At 42.3% G+C, this 20,741-nt stretch overlaps 1 protein-coding gene across 1 annotated transcript in view; it reads right to left on the reverse strand.

Annotated features, from left to right (window-relative positions):
• Positions 1 to 20,741, reverse strand: part of DOCK10 (dedicator of cytokinesis 10) — a 185,896-nt gene that overhangs the window by 5,408 nt on the left and 159,747 nt on the right. Inside the window, exons 47-54 of the mRNA XM_011952036.1 lie at positions 19,995 to 20,101; positions 18,206 to 18,328; positions 17,951 to 18,064; positions 8,751 to 8,897; positions 5,496 to 5,706; positions 3,762 to 3,952; positions 1,155 to 1,255; positions 821 to 959 (exon numbers count right to left, since the gene is read on the reverse strand). Coding sequence (XP_011807426.1) covers positions 821 to 959; positions 1,155 to 1,255; positions 3,762 to 3,952; positions 5,496 to 5,706; positions 8,751 to 8,897; positions 17,951 to 18,064; positions 18,206 to 18,328; positions 19,995 to 20,101 — 1,133 coding nt within the window. The remainder of the gene's footprint in view (positions 1 to 820; positions 960 to 1,154; positions 1,256 to 3,761; positions 3,953 to 5,495; positions 5,707 to 8,750; positions 8,898 to 17,950; positions 18,065 to 18,205; positions 18,329 to 19,994; positions 20,102 to 20,741) is intronic.

Consider the following 20,741-nt stretch of genomic DNA (forward strand, 5'->3'; position numbering starts at 1 on the left):
GGGCATGGAGGGCTCACGGGTGCTGAGATGTGCGGGTAGAGCGTGGGGGTATGGGGGGGAGCACTGGTGCTGAGATGTGCAGGTAGAGCATGGGGGTATGGGGGGGAGCACGGGTGCTGAGATGTGCAGGTAGAGCATGGGGGTATTTATAAATTCTAGGAACTCGTCCAGGAAGCAACATTTGGCTTTCAACCAATTGACTTTTAGCCACCCAAAAAGTACTGAGATGACTGAATGCCCACATTTTGTGTGCAGCCTTACAGAGCATGCTGTACACATCCCAGACATCACAGATGACTTGCTCGTGGGGTGGGTGGTTGAGTTTTATCTGAATTCTGCACATCTGCAGGAGGCCCAGCTGCCACAGAGGCAGTCTTGGTAGCAAACAGCCATGACTAGTCTTGGGGTTCATCCTGAGTACAGTGCAGAGACCCCCTCAACTGTGGACTCCACATCACGGCCTTGGGGTTGTGCGGTCCTCAACCAGGGATGGCGGAGGGTGGCAGCAAACCCTCATGGGAATGCCACCCAGTGTTCCTCAGCATTTGATGGGACTCAAATAGTCTAGAAAAACCAAGGGTTCATGTGGACTGTGGAAAGTCTCTGGATTCTCATAATCCTTTTCTATAGATTTTTCCCCAACCTGACCTCTGCTTTGGGGCAAGAGGTGGAGTGCACAGGAGAGAAAATGGATCAGCAACATGGCGCTGATGCAGTGATTTCTGCAGCAAGAAAAGGGCCTCTTTCCTGTCCTTCTGGCATTGGGGGTGAAAGGGACTTTCTGTCCACTGATAGCGCATGTGCACCAAGGAGTGCTTACCTGCTCATTCATGATTGTGGAGAGTTCGCTGAGCATGTCCTTGTAGTGGGACCTCAGTTCTTCCTGGTACTCCAGCTGGTCCTCTTTGATGAGGCGCTCATTCACGTCAAGGGCCTGTCCACATGCATCTGCAAATTGCCTTTAGCAACAGCATTAAACAAATTAAAAACCAGCCCTCGGAAGTGGCATTGAGTTCAGTGACTGTGGGTTCAGAGTCAGGCTGCTGATGGACTCTGCCACCTCAGTGAGTTTTGGTGTGATGGATTCTTGGGGGATTGAGGAGTCCCTGTCTGAGGAAGTTCAAGGAAGAACATTCCAACAAAGAGAAGCTTACCCGAAGATCTCCTTCAAAAGCTTTACTTGGTTGTCAGGGTACTTCTTTGCATTGGTTTCTTCAAGAAAAGCTCGTGCATACGCCATTGGCCCGGCATTAACCTGTTGAGAAGAGAATTGGTGGAGGAAGATCTACCTTCTGCATGGAGCTTCTCCACAGTTGGAAGGAGTAGCAACTGTGCACCAATGGTGTGGTACCCCGATCTCACACCCTGCCTTCTAGTCCACTCATTTGTATACCTGACTTAGTTGCCATCCTCCAACTTGTCAATAAATCATGAATCTGAGCTCTACCTTTCATTGACAAACTTCCTAAACTTCAGTCCTTTGCCAACCCTTTCACATTTTTTTTTTTCCATATCTGCACATTACCTGAACTGCTATTTTTTTTTTCTTCATTGTTTTCTTTGTTGGAGACAGGGTCTCACTCTGTTGCCCAAGCTAGAGTGCAGTGGCATGATCACTGCAGCTTCAAACTACTGGGCTCAAGTAATCCTCTCGCCTCAGCCTCTCAAGTAGCTGAGACTACAGGCGTTTGCTGCCATGCCTGGCTAATTTTTTTTTAAAAGTTTTTCCAGAGATGGGGATGGTCTCACTACATTGTCCTGGCTAGTCTTGAACTCTTGGCCTCAAGCAATCCATCTGCCTCGGCCTCCCAAAGTGCTGGGATTACAGGCATGACCCACCCACCGAATCTGCTGTTTTCTTAATAGCTTTTAAAACTAGACTCACTTCTGTTAACTCCAGTATATTTATTTAAATTGAACATTTGTGAAATCAAATGTTTGAAGTGCTAGTTTTTTTTTTCTGTTAACACTCAGATAAACACATACTATTATGAAGGGATAACCCACAGTGGTGGTGGTGTGGGCGCTGCCCCGGAATCACTGTTTCACTGGGTTCCATTTGATGGTCTGGCTTAGATTCTGGCTCAAGGAGGCATTTATCAGATTTGCTGAATGAATGCACAATGCTGGGTTCAGTTCATGCTCATGCACATGGATGGCCTCACTTGTGCAGGAGTCCAAATCCCTTAGTGCATAGAAGCTTTTAATGTGGCTGTCAGGCTTGGGAAGGAAAAAGGTAAAAGAAGAAGGAAGCTGACTTCAGGGGCCTGTGACCAGCAGGCATGGCCAGTGTGGCAGATGCAGTCACTGGTACTGGGTGTACCATCTTTTGCTTCTCCAGATCCAATCTCCACTTCCTTCCACTCAGCGATGTGCCGAGGAAAGTCATCCTGTGTGGCATAGGACCATGGCTCTCATGCTTTCTGGCCTTCTTGGCCCATGGGGGACACAGACAAGGGAGGTAGGGAAGGGGAGAGTGTGGTCAGTGTCAGGATCAATAGCATTAATTTTTCCTTTGGCTTTTTTTTTTTTTCTTTTCTTTTTTTTTTGAGATGGAGTCTTGCTCTGTCACCCAGGCTGGAGTGCAATGGTGCGATCTCAGTTCACTGCAACCTCCACCTCCCAGGTTCAGGCGATTATCCTGCCTCAGCCTCCCAAGTAGCTGGGATCACAGGCATGCACCACCACGCTCGGCTAGTTTTTGTATTTTTAGTAGAGGCGGGGTTTCACCATGTTGGCCAGGCTGGTCTCAAACTCTTGACCTCAAGTGATCCATCCGCCTCAGCCTCCCAAAGTGCTGGGATTACAGGCATGAGCCACTGCGTCCAGCCTTCTTGGGCTTTTAGGTTCCAATATAGCTGTGCAGGGTGCTACTACTGATCTTCCTTTATTTTAAAATTTAATACTTTGTTCCTTATTAATAGTTAGGATCAATTTATTAATACAATAAATAAAAATGAATGCCTTATTCCTGAGTTACTTGGGGCTCCCTTTAATTTTGTGCCTGAGGTGAGTGCCTTACACACCTCACCTGCCTGGCTCTGGTCAGAGTACTAGGCCCCAGGCTTCCTCCTTGCAGAAGCTTCCCTATCGTCAGCTGAAGCCACTCCTGTCTACTTGTCTGGCATCAGACGGACCTCTCAGCTCCCCTGTCTGCTTCCACTAACCCTCCTCTGCTTGCATCTTCAGGTCTAGGCTGGTCACACCGCCTAAGTGCTGCCAGTCCCTGTGCCAACCCTTTCTGGCTTTCCCAAATGCTGCACACACTTTTGGGAACAGTTTATTTACTCTGTCCTCGTCAATCACTCACTGAGCATGCCAGCTGCTTCCTGTCACAGCTCTGCCAGACAGATAAACATATATGCACCTTTTATGAACTAGTAATCATTCTTTTTTGGATTTGTTTCAGAACAATTTTTTAAGGCCCTTAATGACAGATATGTACAAGAATGTGTTGTTTCTTCATTAGTGAAGTCATTTGTTAGTATACAGATATAGAGCACAGTTATCCATAGAAGATGGGATAGCAGAGTGGAGGAACAATACATTCTTTTTCAGCTAAACCTAAGAAAGGGATATCTACAGGTTTCGAGTAACGTTAATGCACATTGACAACTCAAAGCAATTTTAAAGACCCAGATAAAGGTGTTCTCACAAACAGAAAAATGTTTCTTATATTCTTTGTAAACAAAGTTCCCAGGGCATTTTCCACCCAGTTTAATTGGCCATGTGCATCTCAGCCCTGAGCAATGCTTGCTTACCTTCACGCTGACACTTCCTTGCAGCTTGAGCTGCAGTCTGATCATGTCCACTTCTTCCATTGTGCAAAGCTGATTAAGCTCAGAAACCTTCTTGGACATCTCGTCGATTGCCACTTCAATTGGATTCAGTTCTGTGCTCGATTGGCTAATGACTTGTATTCTCTTCTTCACATAGGGGAACAGGTGACTCGCTGCACAAAAGCCATACAAAAGGGATTTCAAGGTTGAGGATTAGTGAAGAGTCAAGGGTTTCCCTGAAGGACCAGAGAATCACCTATCATTTGGCACCTTCCATTCTGTATGCTTTTCATGTGTGGGAGTTACTTTTTCTGCTAGGTGCCATCCTCTCTCATACCTCTTAGCTTTTGCCCAAACTCCTTTGACCTGGTGTTGCTCTTCTGCCTTCACTGCTAACAGGCTCTCATTCTCAGGGCTGTTTTAGGCCTTTAGAGGTTTTTTCTTTTTTTTTTGAGATGGAGTCTCGCTGTGTCGCCAGGCTGGAGTGCAGTGGCGCGATCTTGGCTCACTGCAATCTCTGCCTTCCGGGTTCAAGTGATTCTCCTGCCTCAGCCTCCCAAGTAGCTGGGACTACAGGTGCGCACCACCACGCCCAGCTAATTTTTGTATTTTTAGTAGAGATGGGGTTTCACCATGTTGGCCAGGATGGTCTCGATCTCTTGACCTCATGATCCGCCCGCCTTCGTCTCCCAATGTGCTGGGATTACAGGCATAAGCCACCGCACCTGGCCAGCTTTTAGAATTTCTACACACTGAAAAGATTAAAGCTTCCACAGCAACTTATAATTCATATAAAAACTATACTAACCCATAATACAGAATGCCTAAATATATGCCAAATAGTATATATTGATACAGCTTTGTTGTGGCTTTTTTATTTCAAAAGTTTTGGATACATTTGCTGAAGGCAGATGCTTGTCACAGTTTAGACGTCAGTGCTACTAGATTAGCTCGCTAATTAGGCTGTAGCCTAATCCGGGATGGCCCAGCTCGCAAAGCGGGTTACTGATCATTTCCTCCAGAATGCCCTTGCTCACCTTGCAGCCAGCCTTAGGAGCCCCCACGGGTGCTCTTGTTTCATTTCTCGTGCTCTGCTCACCTGAAATTCTTCCCTACTTGGTTCTTTCTCTTACCAGACTGTGAGCACCTTGAGGGCAAGAATCATGTTTCATTTGCGTTGCCAGTACCTGGAACAGTGCCCAGCCCCTAGTAGGGCCTCATTAAATGTGTGTTGAGAAAATGAAAGGATGACCTGCTCCCAGCATAGATCTAGAGAGCGCATGGAGGGATATTGGAGATCCACATCTGCATTAGCTCTACAGATGAAGAATCTGAATCCCAGAGTGGTGGTTTAGAATGTCGCCCCAACGCACACGATGAGAGCTGCTAACCCTGAAACGTTGAAGGTAGACTCAGAGAGGAAAGTTCAGAGTGCCTTGAGACTTTCCCAAGGCTCTGACCCCATGACCCTTCACACTTACAACCTAAAGGGAACAGCTATGCAAAGCAACTCTTTTGACAATTTCTCCTCTTGTTGACTTCTGTTAATAGAGAATAAAGAGATGGAAATCTCTTCTTGGCAAACATTTCCAAGTTAGCACATTTTGAGTACTTCTCTGCAAGACTGAAATAACTCTTGATGCCTACTGATCCAGCCCTATAAAGGGGCCTGTGCTGGAACAGGTGCACACATGTGGCCCGGCTGCCTGCACCTACTTGTCAGGATCGTCCGTCGCTTGCACTGCTCTGCCACTCCACCGTGCTTCTTGCCCGACAGCGTGAAGGGCGTCTCGAAGACAAAGCGGTTGATGTTGTGGTGCATTTCGAAATCTGTCTTCCGGTCTTCGACTTCCTTTTCCTCAAAGAATGGCGTGACATAGGTCACCTGGATGTAGGCATATTTGGGGTCCAAATCCTTGGGGTTTACCTGTGTTAACAGATTATGAGCAAAGTGAGTGGTGTGCCCTGGAGTGCTCCTGAAAGCAGGAAGCTCCCATTCCCTCAGCTTGCATACCCACGAGGCTGTGCCTCTGCCCTTGGAGAAAACTAGGCAGTCACATCATTTCAGAGCTGGGCAGGATCACAGAGAGAATAAAGGTTGGATTGCACCTGAGCAGCCTGGTCTGTAGAGGGGGGATTGGAGCCAGCTCACCAAGTAGCTGAGGCTCTTCCAGATGTGCCTGGTTGTGGCATGTTATTTAGTCCTTTATTTTCTCTCTTCGCTGTAATGAATGTTCAATCACCTTTGTCTGGAATGCAAACTTCTTTTATTTCTTAATTGTATTCATTATTATTGTTATTCTTTTTTGAGACAGGGTCTTGCTCGGTCTCCTAGGCTGGAGTGCAGTGACATGATCTTGGCTCAGTGTAACCTCCGCCTCCTGGGTTCAAGTGATTTTCCTGCCTCAGATTCTCTAGTAGCTAAGATTACAGGCATGTGCCACCACCCCTAGCTAATTTTTGTATTTTTAGTACAGAGGGTTTTGAGAGATCTGTCGTCTTGGCCTCCCAAAATGCTGAGATGATAGCCATGGGCCACCGCACCCAGCCCTAGAATGCAAGCTTCTTGAGAGTAATTCAAATGAAAACCTTTAAAAAATATATTTTGGTCCCTCTATGATTTTACCCATGTGTGTAGACTGGGGCCACTGGCTTTGGGCTTGTGGCAAGAGGGAGGTTCCTTGTTTGATTTAGCAGATTAGCTGATGAGCCTATTACATGATTGCAAAATTTTGTAGTTTTAATGTCAGGATCCTTCTCTAATCTGTAACAAGTCATCCTGCGCATTTTTTAAAAAATCAACTCTGCTTTGGGGAGTGAGTTTGACAAATAGCAAGGAAGACAGGCTGGGGGTACTAAGAAAATCCGGGAAATCACACTTGCTCTCCTTTGGAGTTGGAAGAGGTGGTGTTCTCAGCTTCTTTTCTAATGAAACCTCAAAGAATTTTAAAAATTCTTCCAGTTTTCTCCATCTGTCTACCCATCCGCTGCCTATCCAGTCCCAGAGATTTGAGGGACCTCCTGAATTTATTTGTAATGCTACTACTAATTACACTATAAGGTGGGTATAATTATAAGCATTTTACAGATCAAAAATAGAGTATTTAGAGTGACCAACTAATTTCTCTAAGATCATCAGCTGATAGGTGGTGGGAGGGTGGAATGAAGACTCAAGTTGTTCTGATACCAAATTTGGCATCTTCTCATCCCCCACGCTGCCCCAGGAACTCTGCATACTTTCTACTTTGGAGAGCCAGTAACACAGTAGTTCCAGCTGCCTGCCTTTCTGGGGAAGGTGACTGTAGCCATCAAGATGAGAAGGAGAATGATGAACGCATCCACAAAAATTTCTGCCCAGACTCAGGGATTTCATGCCCAGATGCCTCCAAACTTGAGTTTGTAAAAGAGGACAGAAAAAAAAAAAAAAAAAAAAAAAGACTTCTATAGCCCAATAGGACTATATGCCATTGGGCAAAAACCATCTTTTCCAGCTCCATCTTCTGCCACATTCTTCTATCCAACCTGTGTTTCAAAGGCCTGCCATTCTCTAAACGTATCTCCCTCTTTCATTCCTCCCCATCATTGCATGTGCTGGGCTTCTCAGCATGCCCTTTGCTTCCAGCAAACTAACTCAAACATCATCCCATCTTTGTAATGCTGCCCAACCAAGAATGAGCTGTTAAGAGAGGTCCCTGCCCTGAGCTTTCCTTGTACAACTTGGACTTTGACTCTCTGGTGATACTTGATTGTAATCTATTTAATTGGCTGTTTGCACAGGTCCTTCTCTTCTCAGCCCCATGTGAATTGTGAGCTCCAGAAGGAAGAGACCCTGTGTGCCTCATCTCCAGTTCCGGGCTTGGCATTCAGTAGGCATTTGATAGAGGTTGGCTAACTGAACAAGAGTGTATAAGAAGATGCTGAGTAATCTAAGAGAAGAGGTAAGTATTTGCTTTCTGGAGCCAAGAGGAGGGTAACAATGGTCAAAGGTTAATGTAATGTAACTGGCAAGTCTGCCTCTATTATAGGGGACAGCTTTCAAAGTCGGTGTGGCCTAGTGTGATGGTTAATATTAAATGTCAACTTGATTGGATTGAAGGATGCAAAGTATTGTTCCTGGGTGTGTCCATTGAGGGTGTCGCTAAAGGAGATTAACATTTGAGTCAGTGAACTGGGTGGGAGAGGCAGACCTGCTCTCACTCTGGGTGGGCACCATCTAATCAGCTGCCAGTACAGCCAGGATAAAAGCAGGCAGAGGAATGTGCAAGGACTAGACGGGCTGAGTCTCTGACCTCCATCTTTCTCCTGTGCTGGATGCTTCCTGCCTTCTAACATCAGACTCCAAGTTCTTCAGCTTTTGGACTCCTGGACTTACACCAGTGATCTGCCAGGGGCTCTCGGGCCTGCAGCCGCAGATTGAATGCTGCACTGTCAACTTCCCTACTTTTGATGTTTTGGGACACAAGACTGGTTTCCTTGCTCCTCCGCTTGCAGATGGCCTATTGTGGGACTTCACCCTGTGGTCGTGTGAGTCAATATTCCTTAATCAACTCCCTTTCATATATACATCTATTCTATTAGTCCTGTTCCTCTAGAGAGCCCTGACTAATACGCCTAGGAAGACTTCCCTGACAGAATAAATATTTTCAATTTGCTGTTTTCTTCAGTTCCACCACTGAGCCCAATTTCTTTAAGGGTTTGATTGCTATTCAAATGCAAATAACCAATGGAGACATAGAGAATTTACTAAGATCTTTTTAAAAGTTACCCAAATAAACACATACAATGTTTTTGACTCTTCTCCCCTCAAATTACTAACCAACTAACCAACCAATAGGCAAACAAGCAAAACATCTAAAATCGTTTTAGTAGTTTACTTTGCATCATCAGGCAGAAAATGAAAACGTAATGTGGTTAAAGAATAAAAAACTCAGTCAATTGTTAGTACTTGCATGAAAACTGATTTTCCTCTACCTTGTTGGAATCCTGGATTATCTTCACATTGTCTGCTCCAAATTTATCTGCATAGAGCTTGAGTAGTCTTTGGGAAATCTCAGACAGACCTGTCAGCTTAGGCTCTTTATAAATATACTCTTTACCTTCTTCTTCTTCAAAAAAGCCCTATGGAACATAATGAACCACAAATTTTATTAGAGAATGCTAGTCATAAACCAAAAGCAAAACAAAAAGCCATTTACTTAAAAAATATATAGTTTTTGGTTGTCATCCAGTCCATTGGTTAACACCCTATAATATTCAAAATCGGAGAAAACACAGTGAAGAAGATAAAATATCATCTTATAATCAGACATTAATGTAAATATTTCCTAGCCAGGCCAAAGAAACTCATGAAATATCTTGCAAATACTGTTTTCTCTATTTGTAGAACTCGATGGTACTACCTACTTGCATATATTTTGGGGGAAGCATGCCCTCTTGTGGTAGCTTGGGGTAGAACATGAAATATGGAGCAGTTTTTTGCAGCAAAGAGCAGTCAGTATCCTTTTTAATAAGATCTTCTGTAAGTCTTTGAAACTAACATAGGAAATGTGTACGGCATGTAAAGCTATTTAAATGGGCTGACGTGCATCCCACATAATCTTAGATGAAAAATCACGAGACTTTATATAGTTGTCGTAACAAATTACATGTGTTATGCTCCCAAGTACTGCTATTTAAAAAATAACTCTACGTCAACATGACTTCAGGGACCTGCTGAAACTTAGCTATATGTAACTTAATCATGCAATCTACCTTACTAAGAGATCTTTTACATTCTTGAAAAGGAAGACATTACAGGATTAAAAATAGCAACCATATCATCATTTTTGTTCCACAAGACCAAGTAGGTTTTAGCCTCTATTAATTTATTTGTCTGGTTGGAAGCAGAGGGAAGGGAAGATTCTATTATCTGAAGATAACTAAGTGAAGCAATCTTTATAATTCCTTCTCTTTGAAGAGACACAGAAGCATTTTTCCTGTGGAATACATGTGGCCTCAGAATACCAGATTAAATTTGGAGTTAAGAACCCAAGGATATCTGGTTTCTTTTTTTTTTTTTTTTGGCAGAGTCTTGCTCTGTCACTCAGGCTGGAGTGCAGAGGTGTGATCTTGGCTCACTGCAACCTCCGCCTCCTGGATTCAAGTGATTCTCCTGCTTCGGCCTCCCAAGTAGCTGGGACTACAGATGTGGGCCACCACGTCCAGCTAATTTTTGTATTTTTAATTGAGATGGAATTTCGCCATGTTGGCAAACTCGAACTCTTGACCTCAGATGATCCACCCACCTTGGCCTCCCAAAGTGCTGAGATTACAGGCTATATCTGGTTTCTCCTGATTGTAGAGTTGACCCATAAGGAAGTGGCTTTTGAGGTCTAGGTGAAGACACTGGACGTCAAAAGGAAACTTAGCCATATTAAAAAATCACTTTTGACTATTTAAAAATTATATGATAAAAAAAGCATAGGTGGCCGGATGCGGTGGCTAACGCCTGTAATCCCAGCACTTTGGGAGACCGAGGCAGGCGGATCATGAGGTCAGGAGATCGAGACCATCCTGGTTAACATGGTGAAACCCCGTCTCTACTAAAAATACAAAAAAATTAGCCGGGTGTGGCGGCGGGCACCTGTAGTCCCAGCTACTTGGGAGGCTGAGGCAGGAGAATGGCGTGAACCCAGGAGGCAGAGCTTGCAGTGAGCCGAGATTGCGCCACTGCACTTCAGCCTGGGCGACAGAGCGAGACTCCGTCTCAAAAAAAAAAAACAAACAAAAAACATAGGCAAAGTGTTCCAGTGCTATATTTTTTCATGGTTAATGTGAGACAATCTAAGAATATTGATTAAACTCACATCTGTATGATGCTTTATACTTCAAAAGCACTTTCGTACATGTAAATGGGATCATCTTTAACAGGGTGATTTGTATTCTAAGTGTACTGTAGCTATACCTTTGCAGAAGCAAATGAATAAGGTCTAGTCCATAGTGGAATTCTTGCCAATCAGGTAATCGCCTGCTTCCTTGCACGTCTCCCTAATTGACTTTGGGCTTTCTAAAGGCAGGAAGTGTGTCTTCAACATTGCATGCCCAGTGTTTAGCACAATGCCTGGTCTTTAGGAGGAGGTCACTCTATTTGTTGCATAAGCAGATGAATGAAAGAATTCTTAAAGGGCATACATCTTAAACAGGTGTATGTGCACCAGGCATAACTGGAAAATAGTCCATGGCTTTAAATAGAGATGTTTTTAATGAACAATTTCTTTGAGAAATGTTCAAGACAAAATACAAGTAATTATAAGTGCCTTGACCCCAAACTGCTACAAAGTGTCATATGATGTTGAAAGCATGAAAAGCAGCTCCTTGTCATTCCTGTAGATTTCATAGGGATAGTGAGGTCTGACTCCACTCCCACATGACTTCCAGCCTGCTATGCTTTTTTCTGTTGCTGTCTTTGTGGAGTTGTGTCTGATTCAAGGTCAGGAGTTAGTGGCTACAATTGACAGACTGACACATCAGAGAAATAAGACCTTCTGAAGCCTTCAGGCAGAATCCTCATGGGGCTAAAGCTGAAGCAACATTTGCAACTTCAATTTCAAGGAGAAAAATGTCTCTAAGGTTCAGGAAAAGATTTTTTATTTTTCACCATAGTGTGAAAACTAGTACAAAGACACATTTTCACTGTAAACCCCTGACAAATTTCTAAATCTAGAGTGAGCAGAAAATGAGTGGTGGGAGGCAGGTAAAAATTGCCATCATCGGCCAGGCGCGGTGGCTCATGCCTGTAACCCCAGCACTTTGGGAGGCCAAGGTGGGCGGATCACAAGGTCAAGAGATCGAGACCATCCTGGCCAACATAGTGAAATGCTTTCTCTACTAAAAATACAAAAAATAGCTGGACATGGTGACGCACGCCTGTAGTCCCAGCTACTGAGGAGGCTGAGGCAGGAGAATCACTAGGAGGTGGAGGTTGCAGTGAGCCAAGTTTGAGCCACTGCACTCCAGCCTGGGCGACAGAGTGAGACTCCGTCTCAAAAATAAAAAATAAAATAAAAAAATTGCCATCATCGTAACCTTTGCGGCCTTGTTCATAACCTGTGACTTTCTTTCATCCCTCCTCCTTGGGCTATGGGATGGGAAAATTCAGACTCAGCAACTTACTGGGAGGCTGTAAGGACCGCACCTGGTAAACAGATGGCCTTTGGTGAGTGCTAGCTATGTTGAGGATGGTAATGATGATGATGCTGGTGGTGATGACAACAATGACGAAAAAACTCGGTATCTATAAAGCAATTTGAGTTCTGTCTTTTATGCAGCATAACTCAGTTTTCAGTGCTTGCAAATACATACTTTTAGCTTCTCTTGCTTAGGCAATGGAGTTTTTCTTATTATGAAAGGTCTATTGAAACTGATTTCAATATTTTGGTAACTGATAAATTAGTGATTAGAACCTTTTTCTAAAGAGCTTGGAAAGGTAAACCTGTTTTGTAAAATGAGTAAGAAGGAGATGGAGGAGCAGAATAAAGCATTTAATCTCCTGTCCACTGGGGTTTCTGTAAACAGTTTTGAAGCCAGATAAATGGCAGCTCTGAAAATGTTTGGAATGCAGGCTTACCTTATACCCAGGGAAGCTATTAAAGCAAAGCCCACGGAGCTACAGACACTATCTGAAGGAAGGCTTCAATTTCAGCTCTGTCTATGATATAAATGATTTATAAACAGGGACACAGAGTGACGAAAACCAGGGTCAGTTTCTCTTTTGCTTTAGCCCCAAGTTTATAAGCTGACTGAATTTCAAGGCAATGGGAAAGGTGATCTCTGCACTTCCTTGCTAGTTTGATTTTTAAAATGTCATTTTGCAGTGCAATAAACACCTTCATCTGCTCTGGTCAAGAAAGAACACACCCTAGTTAAACAAGGACTGTATGAATTATGAAACTTTAAGGCAATACATTATGGTAAAAATGTACTTCAATAAACTGACAACTAAAAGCATTGACTCCTCCTCAGATGCTTTTGCAGGTACGTTAGCATCTTGCAATGTCCCTGGATCATCACTGTGATGTCAAATATCAGGGCCCCTGGTATTATATTAGACTCATTCAAAGTTCACAAAGAGAAGAATGTATTTGAAGAGGAATCTAGTATACAAAAGATGGGCCAGAAAATGTCAATACGAGGCTAAATGCTAACAGCAAAGAAGCTACATCAATGAATTTCTCTGCATTCATGTAGCTTCTCTTAGCATACACATCAGAACTCAGTTATGATGTTTATACGGTATAGATATGTGGCCTAGATCTGCGACTTTCCTATAGGCGGAGAGCTATATCATGTCCCAAAGTGGAGATGGTGGTTTTCCACACTACACATGCACCTTCCCTCCTCCCCCAAATTCCTTTTTTATTAAGATCCTGAGAGGCAAGTACACCCATACAGGCATGACTGCAAATTATGGAATCTATGGCCTTTGGTGGATAGAATAAAATTCTCCCAGGTCTTTTACTTAATTAATTCCAGGGGCATCTGATATTTTGTTATGTAATGGGTGTTCACTTGCTTTCATGTTAAATACCAGGGCCTAAGGACTTCATTGATTATAGTTGATGTTTGCTCACTGCTGCTGTTTCATTACTGTGGAAATCAATACTTCAGGGACACTTTGGAGGACACTTTGTATAGGCTGCTGTATGTCAGATTTCCATATTGATGCTGATGCTGGGTGTTGCATTAGACAGTTCATGTTGTGCAAGACTTGCATTTTTGTAAAGTTCCTGCTATGAACGATCAGTTTTATACTTGTTTTCTAGTGTCTGGCTCATTCACAGTATTAATACCCCAGCCAAAACTATAAAACGAGAGCAGTGGTCGACATGGGACACTAAAAAAAAGTACCCAAAGGCCTTTGTGCAGGCAAAGAGCCTGTTGCACATCATATTTCCATAATCCTTTTAACATCACTGCAAGGCATGTCAACTTGGATATTAAAAGGTAACTTTTACAGGGACATAAAGCACCATTACGTATAAGAAATTATTTCTGACCGTGGGGATTATGCTAATCAAGTAGTCAAGATTTTATCTTAAATCTTTGGAACCTTCATTCTGTACACGTTCTGGGGCATGCTGGAGTCTACTTGGTATTTATTTATCATCGAGTGTGAAGTGATGTGTGCTGTCTGCTCCTGTTGAATCCCGCAGTTCTCACTCTTCATGTGGTGTCTTGAGACAGGCATTTGAATCTCGTCTGAGCAATGATGACTGAGGCTCTAATTTGCTGCTTATCAGGACAACCTCCATTAGTTCTCCTTGTTCAAAGGTAGCTGGGTTTGAGCTTATGGAGTGTCGTGCTTAGGCAGGTTCTCAGTCAGAGGATTTAACAAAACACTTTGCGTTTTAAGCTCAGATTGGAATTTATTTATTTTTATTTTTATTTTATTTATTTATTTTTTTGAGATGGAGGCTCACTCTGTCACCCAGGCTGGAGTGCAGTGGCATGATCTCGGCTCACTGCAAGCTCCGCCTCCCGGGTTCACGCCATTCTCCTGCCTCAGCCTCCCCAGTAGCTGGGACTACAGGTGTCCGCCACCACGCCCTGCTAATTTTTTGTATTTTTAGTAGAGACAGGGTTTCACCGTGTTAGCCACGATGGTCTTGATCTCCTGACCTCATGATCCGCCCTCCTCGGCCTCCTAAAGTGCTGGGACTATAGGCATGAGCCACTGTACCCGGCCTTGGAATTTTTTACAAAGACAAGTGAGAGTACTGCAGCATTTAAAAAAAAAAAAAAAAAAATCAGGTGCAAAATCAGCACACTTTACTGCGGAGTCTGAAAGAAGAATAAAGTTAGGTCATTTGCAAGGGCTCCCCCCAATACTTCCCCTCTGCCCCCCTCAGTCTATTTAGTATAGGGGTTTTCAAGTATTCTTTTAGTAGGTGAGTTAAGGGCCCATAATCCCAAATTTATAAATGAACATAGAAAATGCTGATATGGTATGAATGTGGGAAGGAATTTAAAGAATTACAAAAAAGTATGTACTGGTCAGACAAGTAGGGCTGCATATGGACAGTGTGTGAATATTAAATGTTTTCTCTTTCCAGCTTAACTGACAGTAATTATGTTGAACCATATAAAGTTGCCATTTTTGTACATAAAAAGTGATTGAATATAGGCAATTTCATATGGCTCAAAATAATATGAAGAAAATCCTTTGTCACAGAGCTGTGGGTACTGGCAGGTTATTTTGGACATGGCTTGTTCTCCAAATTTCTTACCTTGCTCCTTTCTGCATCTCTGGAGACTTACCCAGACGTATTGGGTAAAGATTTATTCCCCAGTTCATCTTTTATGTTGAGAATTACTCCCATCACCTCTGAGAATTCTCAGAGCTCACCACCATAGACCCCCATCTCTCTAAGACACTCCTTTGGAAAAAACACAGTTTTTTCAGTATCTTGGGAGGTGTCCACCAATAACCATCACTCCAACTTCCAAAATTCTGACCATTCTGTTCTTCTTAATAAGCTACAACTCATAGTGGCCTGAAATAAGTAGACAATCTACAATACCAAGTCTATGCTACGTATATTTAAGATACGTGGTACCCATACTTATCTCTGTGTGTGTTTGTGTATGTAAGGCTTTCAGACTACATACACCTTTAGGCAGAAAGATAGCATGTATGAAAAACAAAGGATACATTTTTGTAATTCAGATAACTGGCATAAACACAACTTAGTTAAAGAGATGCAGGATGATTCCAAAAATGAATGAAAGCAGGATTATCTCACCCTTCGTACCAAATGTTGATATGCACGAAAAGGTTAAGTTTCAGTAAAACCATACAGAGGGAAGTGTGAGGAGTGTTAGAGCATGCAAATGGAGAGCGAGAGTGAGTAAGAACTTACCACGGCCTGGAACAATCAAGACCAAAAGAAGAAAAGAGTAAACATCTGCATTAAAAACTAGTTGAAAAGCAGCATGATTCACTTCTACCTGCTTTAGAGCCTGTATCTCAGATAATGGTTGCAGCAACCATCTGGTATGCAATCCTGTTTTCATGATCAGATTATTAATGATTTTTTTTTACTTTTTCATTGGAAGGAATGCCTGAGGCATTACAGTCATGTCTTGGTGACCCAGAAGCACATCTTTTGTGCTACTGCTGTGCTGCCCAGTTAGCCTGTGGCCATCTCCCTTGAAACTCTGCTTTTCCCTTTCAATTCTTCTGCTCCCACATCCCCTTCCCTACTTGTAGCATTTTCTGCCACTTTTCTTGCTGTCTCACCAATGTCACAAATTGTGTATTTTCTTAATGGTTTCCCAAATGGCTCCAAAGTGTCATTTTCTCTTCTCTCTCTTCCTCCTAAAGGTTCCTACACCTCGCTCTCTTCCCATCTATGTTCTCACTTCAGATAGTTCAGATTCTTTTCCATGGACCCCCAAAATGTCTAAATTTGCTTTTTATATTCTATAGATTGTTTATGCAGATCCCCATTTTTCAGACCATTAGTTTCTCTGTCTCCACTATCCTGATGTTGCTGTGTCCTGAGAAAAATCCTGGTTGGATTAATTTGTTTATAATAAGTGGCTATTTGGTGATGCTTCTCCTTTCCAGGTAGAAAGTATCTATCTTTATTAATTCAGAGGTTATTTTTTTTCTTTCTTTTCTTTTTTTTTTTTTTGAGATGGAGTCTCACTCTTGTCGCCTAGGCTAGAGTGCAGTGGCGCGATCTTGGCTCACTGCAAGCTCTGCCTCCCGGGTTCATGCAATTCTCCTGCCTCAGTCTTGTGAGTAGCTGGGACTACAGGCACCCTCCTCTAGAGACAAGGTTTCAGCTTGTTAGCCAGGATGGTCTCGATCTCCTGACCTCATGATCCGCCCGCCTCGGCCTCCCAAAGTGCTGGGATTACAGGCGTGAGCCACGGCACTCAGCCCAGAGGTTAGTTTTTAAGCTGCTTTTGGTGAGCAGAGGAAAATATGTACTTTTCAAATGACTTCAATGGGGAGTGACCTAGAATGAACATGCTGGAGTGGACTCCTTCAGCTGCAGCCTTAAGAACAAGAAGCTGAGGCCGGGCATGGTGGCTCACGCCTGTAATCCCAGCATTTTGGGAGGCTGAGGTGGGTGGATCACGAGAGGTCAGGAGTTCAAGACCAGCCTGGCTAACATAATGAAATCCTGTCTCTACTAAAAAATACAAAAATTAGCTGGGCATGGCGGCGCCTGCCTGTAATCCCAGCTACTCAGGAGGCTGAGGCAGGAGAATTGCTTGAACCGGGACCCAGGAGGCAAAGGTTGCAGTGAGCCGAGATCACGCCACTGCACTGCACTCCAGCCTGGGCTACTAAGTGAGACGATAGGTTGTGGGGAGAGGAAGTGTGAGGTCTGAGAGCCATTGCCGCTCTGAAAATAAAAGCATGGGATATCTATCCACACGAGCAACAGTCTAAACTACGTCTGCTGAAATATGATAGTGTTATAAGCCTTCCCGAAAAGAAGTGAATGGTGCCTGGGTTTATCCCATTGAAAATGTTGCTCAGAGACATTCATAATTAATATATAGTATGTTCCCTTTCAGGCCAATACAGTGGCTAAGTAATATTTTCCATCTTCTTCATTGCTTGTGCAGTAAACTGGGAAAAATAACTTTGAAATTACACTGACTTGCAATATAGGAAACAAAATAACCATCTGGTATTCTGTCTAGAAACAGTGGCAGTTTGAAAATAGGAGAAAAGAAATTGTGTGATTGTAAAATCAAAGGTTTGATACGGTGGAGCCCCTAGGAATTCTCTTATTTCCTAGAATATTAGGAATGTTATTTCTTAAAGCATGTTCGATTTAATTTCACTTTAATATATGACATAAACTCATAATTAGATATTTGAGGGTGAGCTGGAAAGAAGAGAATGTTGAAAAATAAGTGCCCTCTTTCTTTGAGAAGTCAGAAATCACTGTTAACTCAAACCATGGATTTCTTTGCTCACTTGTTTTCCAACTTAGTACATTGCTATGGACAAACATATAGACCATCACATCCGGAGAAACACTGAAGTATAGTCAGACACACCCATACCTCTCCATTCTCTGGCACACACGGATGTCTCGTAAAGAATGAAAGACAACATTCAACTGCTCAGCAGAATTTGTGGGTCATGTTATTTCTGGTGAACTTACCTGCCCGTAAAATGCCACACGATAGTAGCGACCAAACAGCCGCTTCTCTGAATTCACCACCTCTGCCACTTTCAGGTATGACCGATGAATGTCGTAGTAGAGATCTGACAATTTCTGAAACCATAAGTGAAAGAGTTTCATGAAGATCACGCTGACATACAACTAGAGAGTTTTTAATTTTGAAAACTGTAAGTAATTTTCCAATTCAACATAGGATATTTTAAATAACTCCTTCTAGGGGGTTGGAATACATACTTTGAAGTCTCGTTGTTTCTCAAAGACAGCAATGATGGGCTTGTTGACATCAGCAATGAGTTCGTATCGCTCAGACTTCCAGAGAAACTCCACACACATGTATAGCTGCTCCACCAGGATATTCTGCAATTCCCCCAATCAAAATGAGATTTTTACATGATTAGGATTGTGGCTTATGCCTGAAACTTGGTTTCAAAGCTGTTGCACTGTCAAACTTTTTCCTCTGTTACTGGCATTTAAAACCCAGCAGGGGATCGTGGTGTCATCTTGGATTCTTGCCTATCCCGCATTACCGTTACCTAATTAGTGCGTCAAAAGTGCTGATTTAAATCTGTGAAATGCCTTCAGATCTGGCTCCTTCTTTCCATTCCCACTGTTACTGACTTACGTACTCCCTGACCCCTGCAATAGTTTTGAGCGAATCTGTTTTCCCTCTCCAATTGCTGCTCTCTATTAATCTTTCTTCGTAAAACACAAATCTGATCACGAGATCTCCAGTGCCTTAAACCTTTGTTGGAAATCCAGTATGTAAGCTGCTGTTCAAACTCTAGCATGGCCTTCAAGAAGCTCCACAATCAGGCACCAACCTCCCTTTCAGTGACCCCTTCTTTCAGTGCTCTGTCATTGACTTTGCATTTGGCCATACCATATACCACTCCATTATTAGAACACTCTCTGACCTCCATCCTTTTGTCTGTGTTATAGCTGCACCTATAAGAACCTTCTTATTTCACACCTTCAAGTCCTATCAAGACTCAGCACAAAAAAATTGAAGAGCTTTTATTTTCATTCCATTCATCACCATTTCAACCACTGTCATGTAAAAAAAAAGTTCCCCTTCTAATTGCAAGTGTATATGATACCTAGATTTGGTCACTGGGCATCTGTTTTTGCCTGGCCATTCCCCACTCTGTAGGAACTGTCTTTCTCAACATTCTAAATTCTTTGAGAGCAGGAATTATGCCTTATTTTTTTTCCTAGCCCTTACCTCAATTCCTTTCATATACTAGTGGCTTAATAAATTTTCAACTGAATAAAGTGACATAAGCTTTCAAGCAAATGTATGATATTGTTGGAATGTTTTCAACAATTTCCTTTAAGAAAAGGTTCTTAAACATTATTTAAAATAGTTAACATAAATATGTAATTACATATACTTCATTTATTTGCGATATATACTAAATTGATGTAGAACCATGTGTAAAATTGTATTAACATTCATCTGAAAAGTTACTTTCTGTATAATTTTTTCCATTTATGTAATACTGACTTAAAAATTAGCTTATAAAACATTTTACTTAATGAGAGGAATTCTGTTTTCTTCACCAGAACTATTGCTAAGTAATTCCCAGTAGAAAGTTTCTTTTTGTGTTAATGAAAAATAACTCTGCTTACGTTCCATAACAGAAGATTTTCTAAAGAAACTAGTGAACTTTTACATCCGCCTGCATTTGTAAATAAACTTGCTAATGCTTTTAGAAAAAAAGCTATGATCGGTTCACAAAATTTAGCATCCCTTATCACCTTTACCAAAAGGCCAGAGATATTATTTTATAGAAGAGCTGATAATATACATTTGAGCCCATCTTACAGAAGTAAGACATAGTTTAAATTTTTACTGAAATCTGGTATCTACTAATCTTGGCTTGATTTTAGCCTACATTTCATTTTGTCTAATTAAGTTATATTATAGAACAGCTGTAAGCTTGCTTCCTCTTATTTAGCTTAATGTCACAAGCCAATGCATCTCTTTACTTAGTTACTGTACATGAGATAATTTTCGTCTAACCTCATTGTATGGTGTATCTTGCATTCCGGAATCCTCTTTCATTGCGCCTTCTTCCTTAATGTTTGGTGTGATGCTCAAAAAAGCTGGCCATCCCATAGAGAACATGCCTTGGGAGGACCAAGCAGAATAAAACGTTATTATTTGAGACAAATTTTGCTTAGATTAGATAATGCCTTTCTTCATGATGTTACCAATTGGTAGTATTACAAAGCTTACATAATCAACAAGATGGTTAGATTATGACTATTGATAAATACTCTCTGCCAGACAAATAATATTCCCCTTTGTATAATTTTTGTATCATTTTCAGGTGGCATTTTTAATAAAGAGATAGCATGGGATTATGGACAGAACATAAGATTTGTGAGTAGATGTTACACTTCCAATCTTCTGCTTTAATTAATCTCTGAGACTGTGTCCTTCTTTTGTTAAACTGGGGACATTACTATCTATCTCAAAGGATGTTGAAAGGACTCAAAAACATTAATATTTGAGAAAATACCTGGTACACTCAGCACATTATAAAGACAATGCTTATAGTTGGATGTGTGGGTGCCTGTAAACCCAGCTACTTAGGAGGTTGAGACAGGATGATTGCTTGAGCCTAGGAGTTTGGGGCTGGAGTGAGCTATCACCATGCCATTGTACTCCAGCCTGGGTGACAGATTGAGACCCTATCTCTCCCCTAATGGCCCCACCCCCCACAAGACAAGACAATGCCCAATACTTGCTTTTTTTTTTTTTTTT

The sequence above is a fragment of the Colobus angolensis genome, unplaced genomic scaffold, assembly GCF_000951035.1.
Source record: "Colobus angolensis palliatus isolate OR3802 unplaced genomic scaffold, Cang.pa_1.0 Scaffold33, whole genome shotgun sequence".
In the NCBI taxonomy this organism is placed as follows: domain Eukaryota; kingdom Metazoa; phylum Chordata; class Mammalia; order Primates; family Cercopithecidae; genus Colobus; species Colobus angolensis.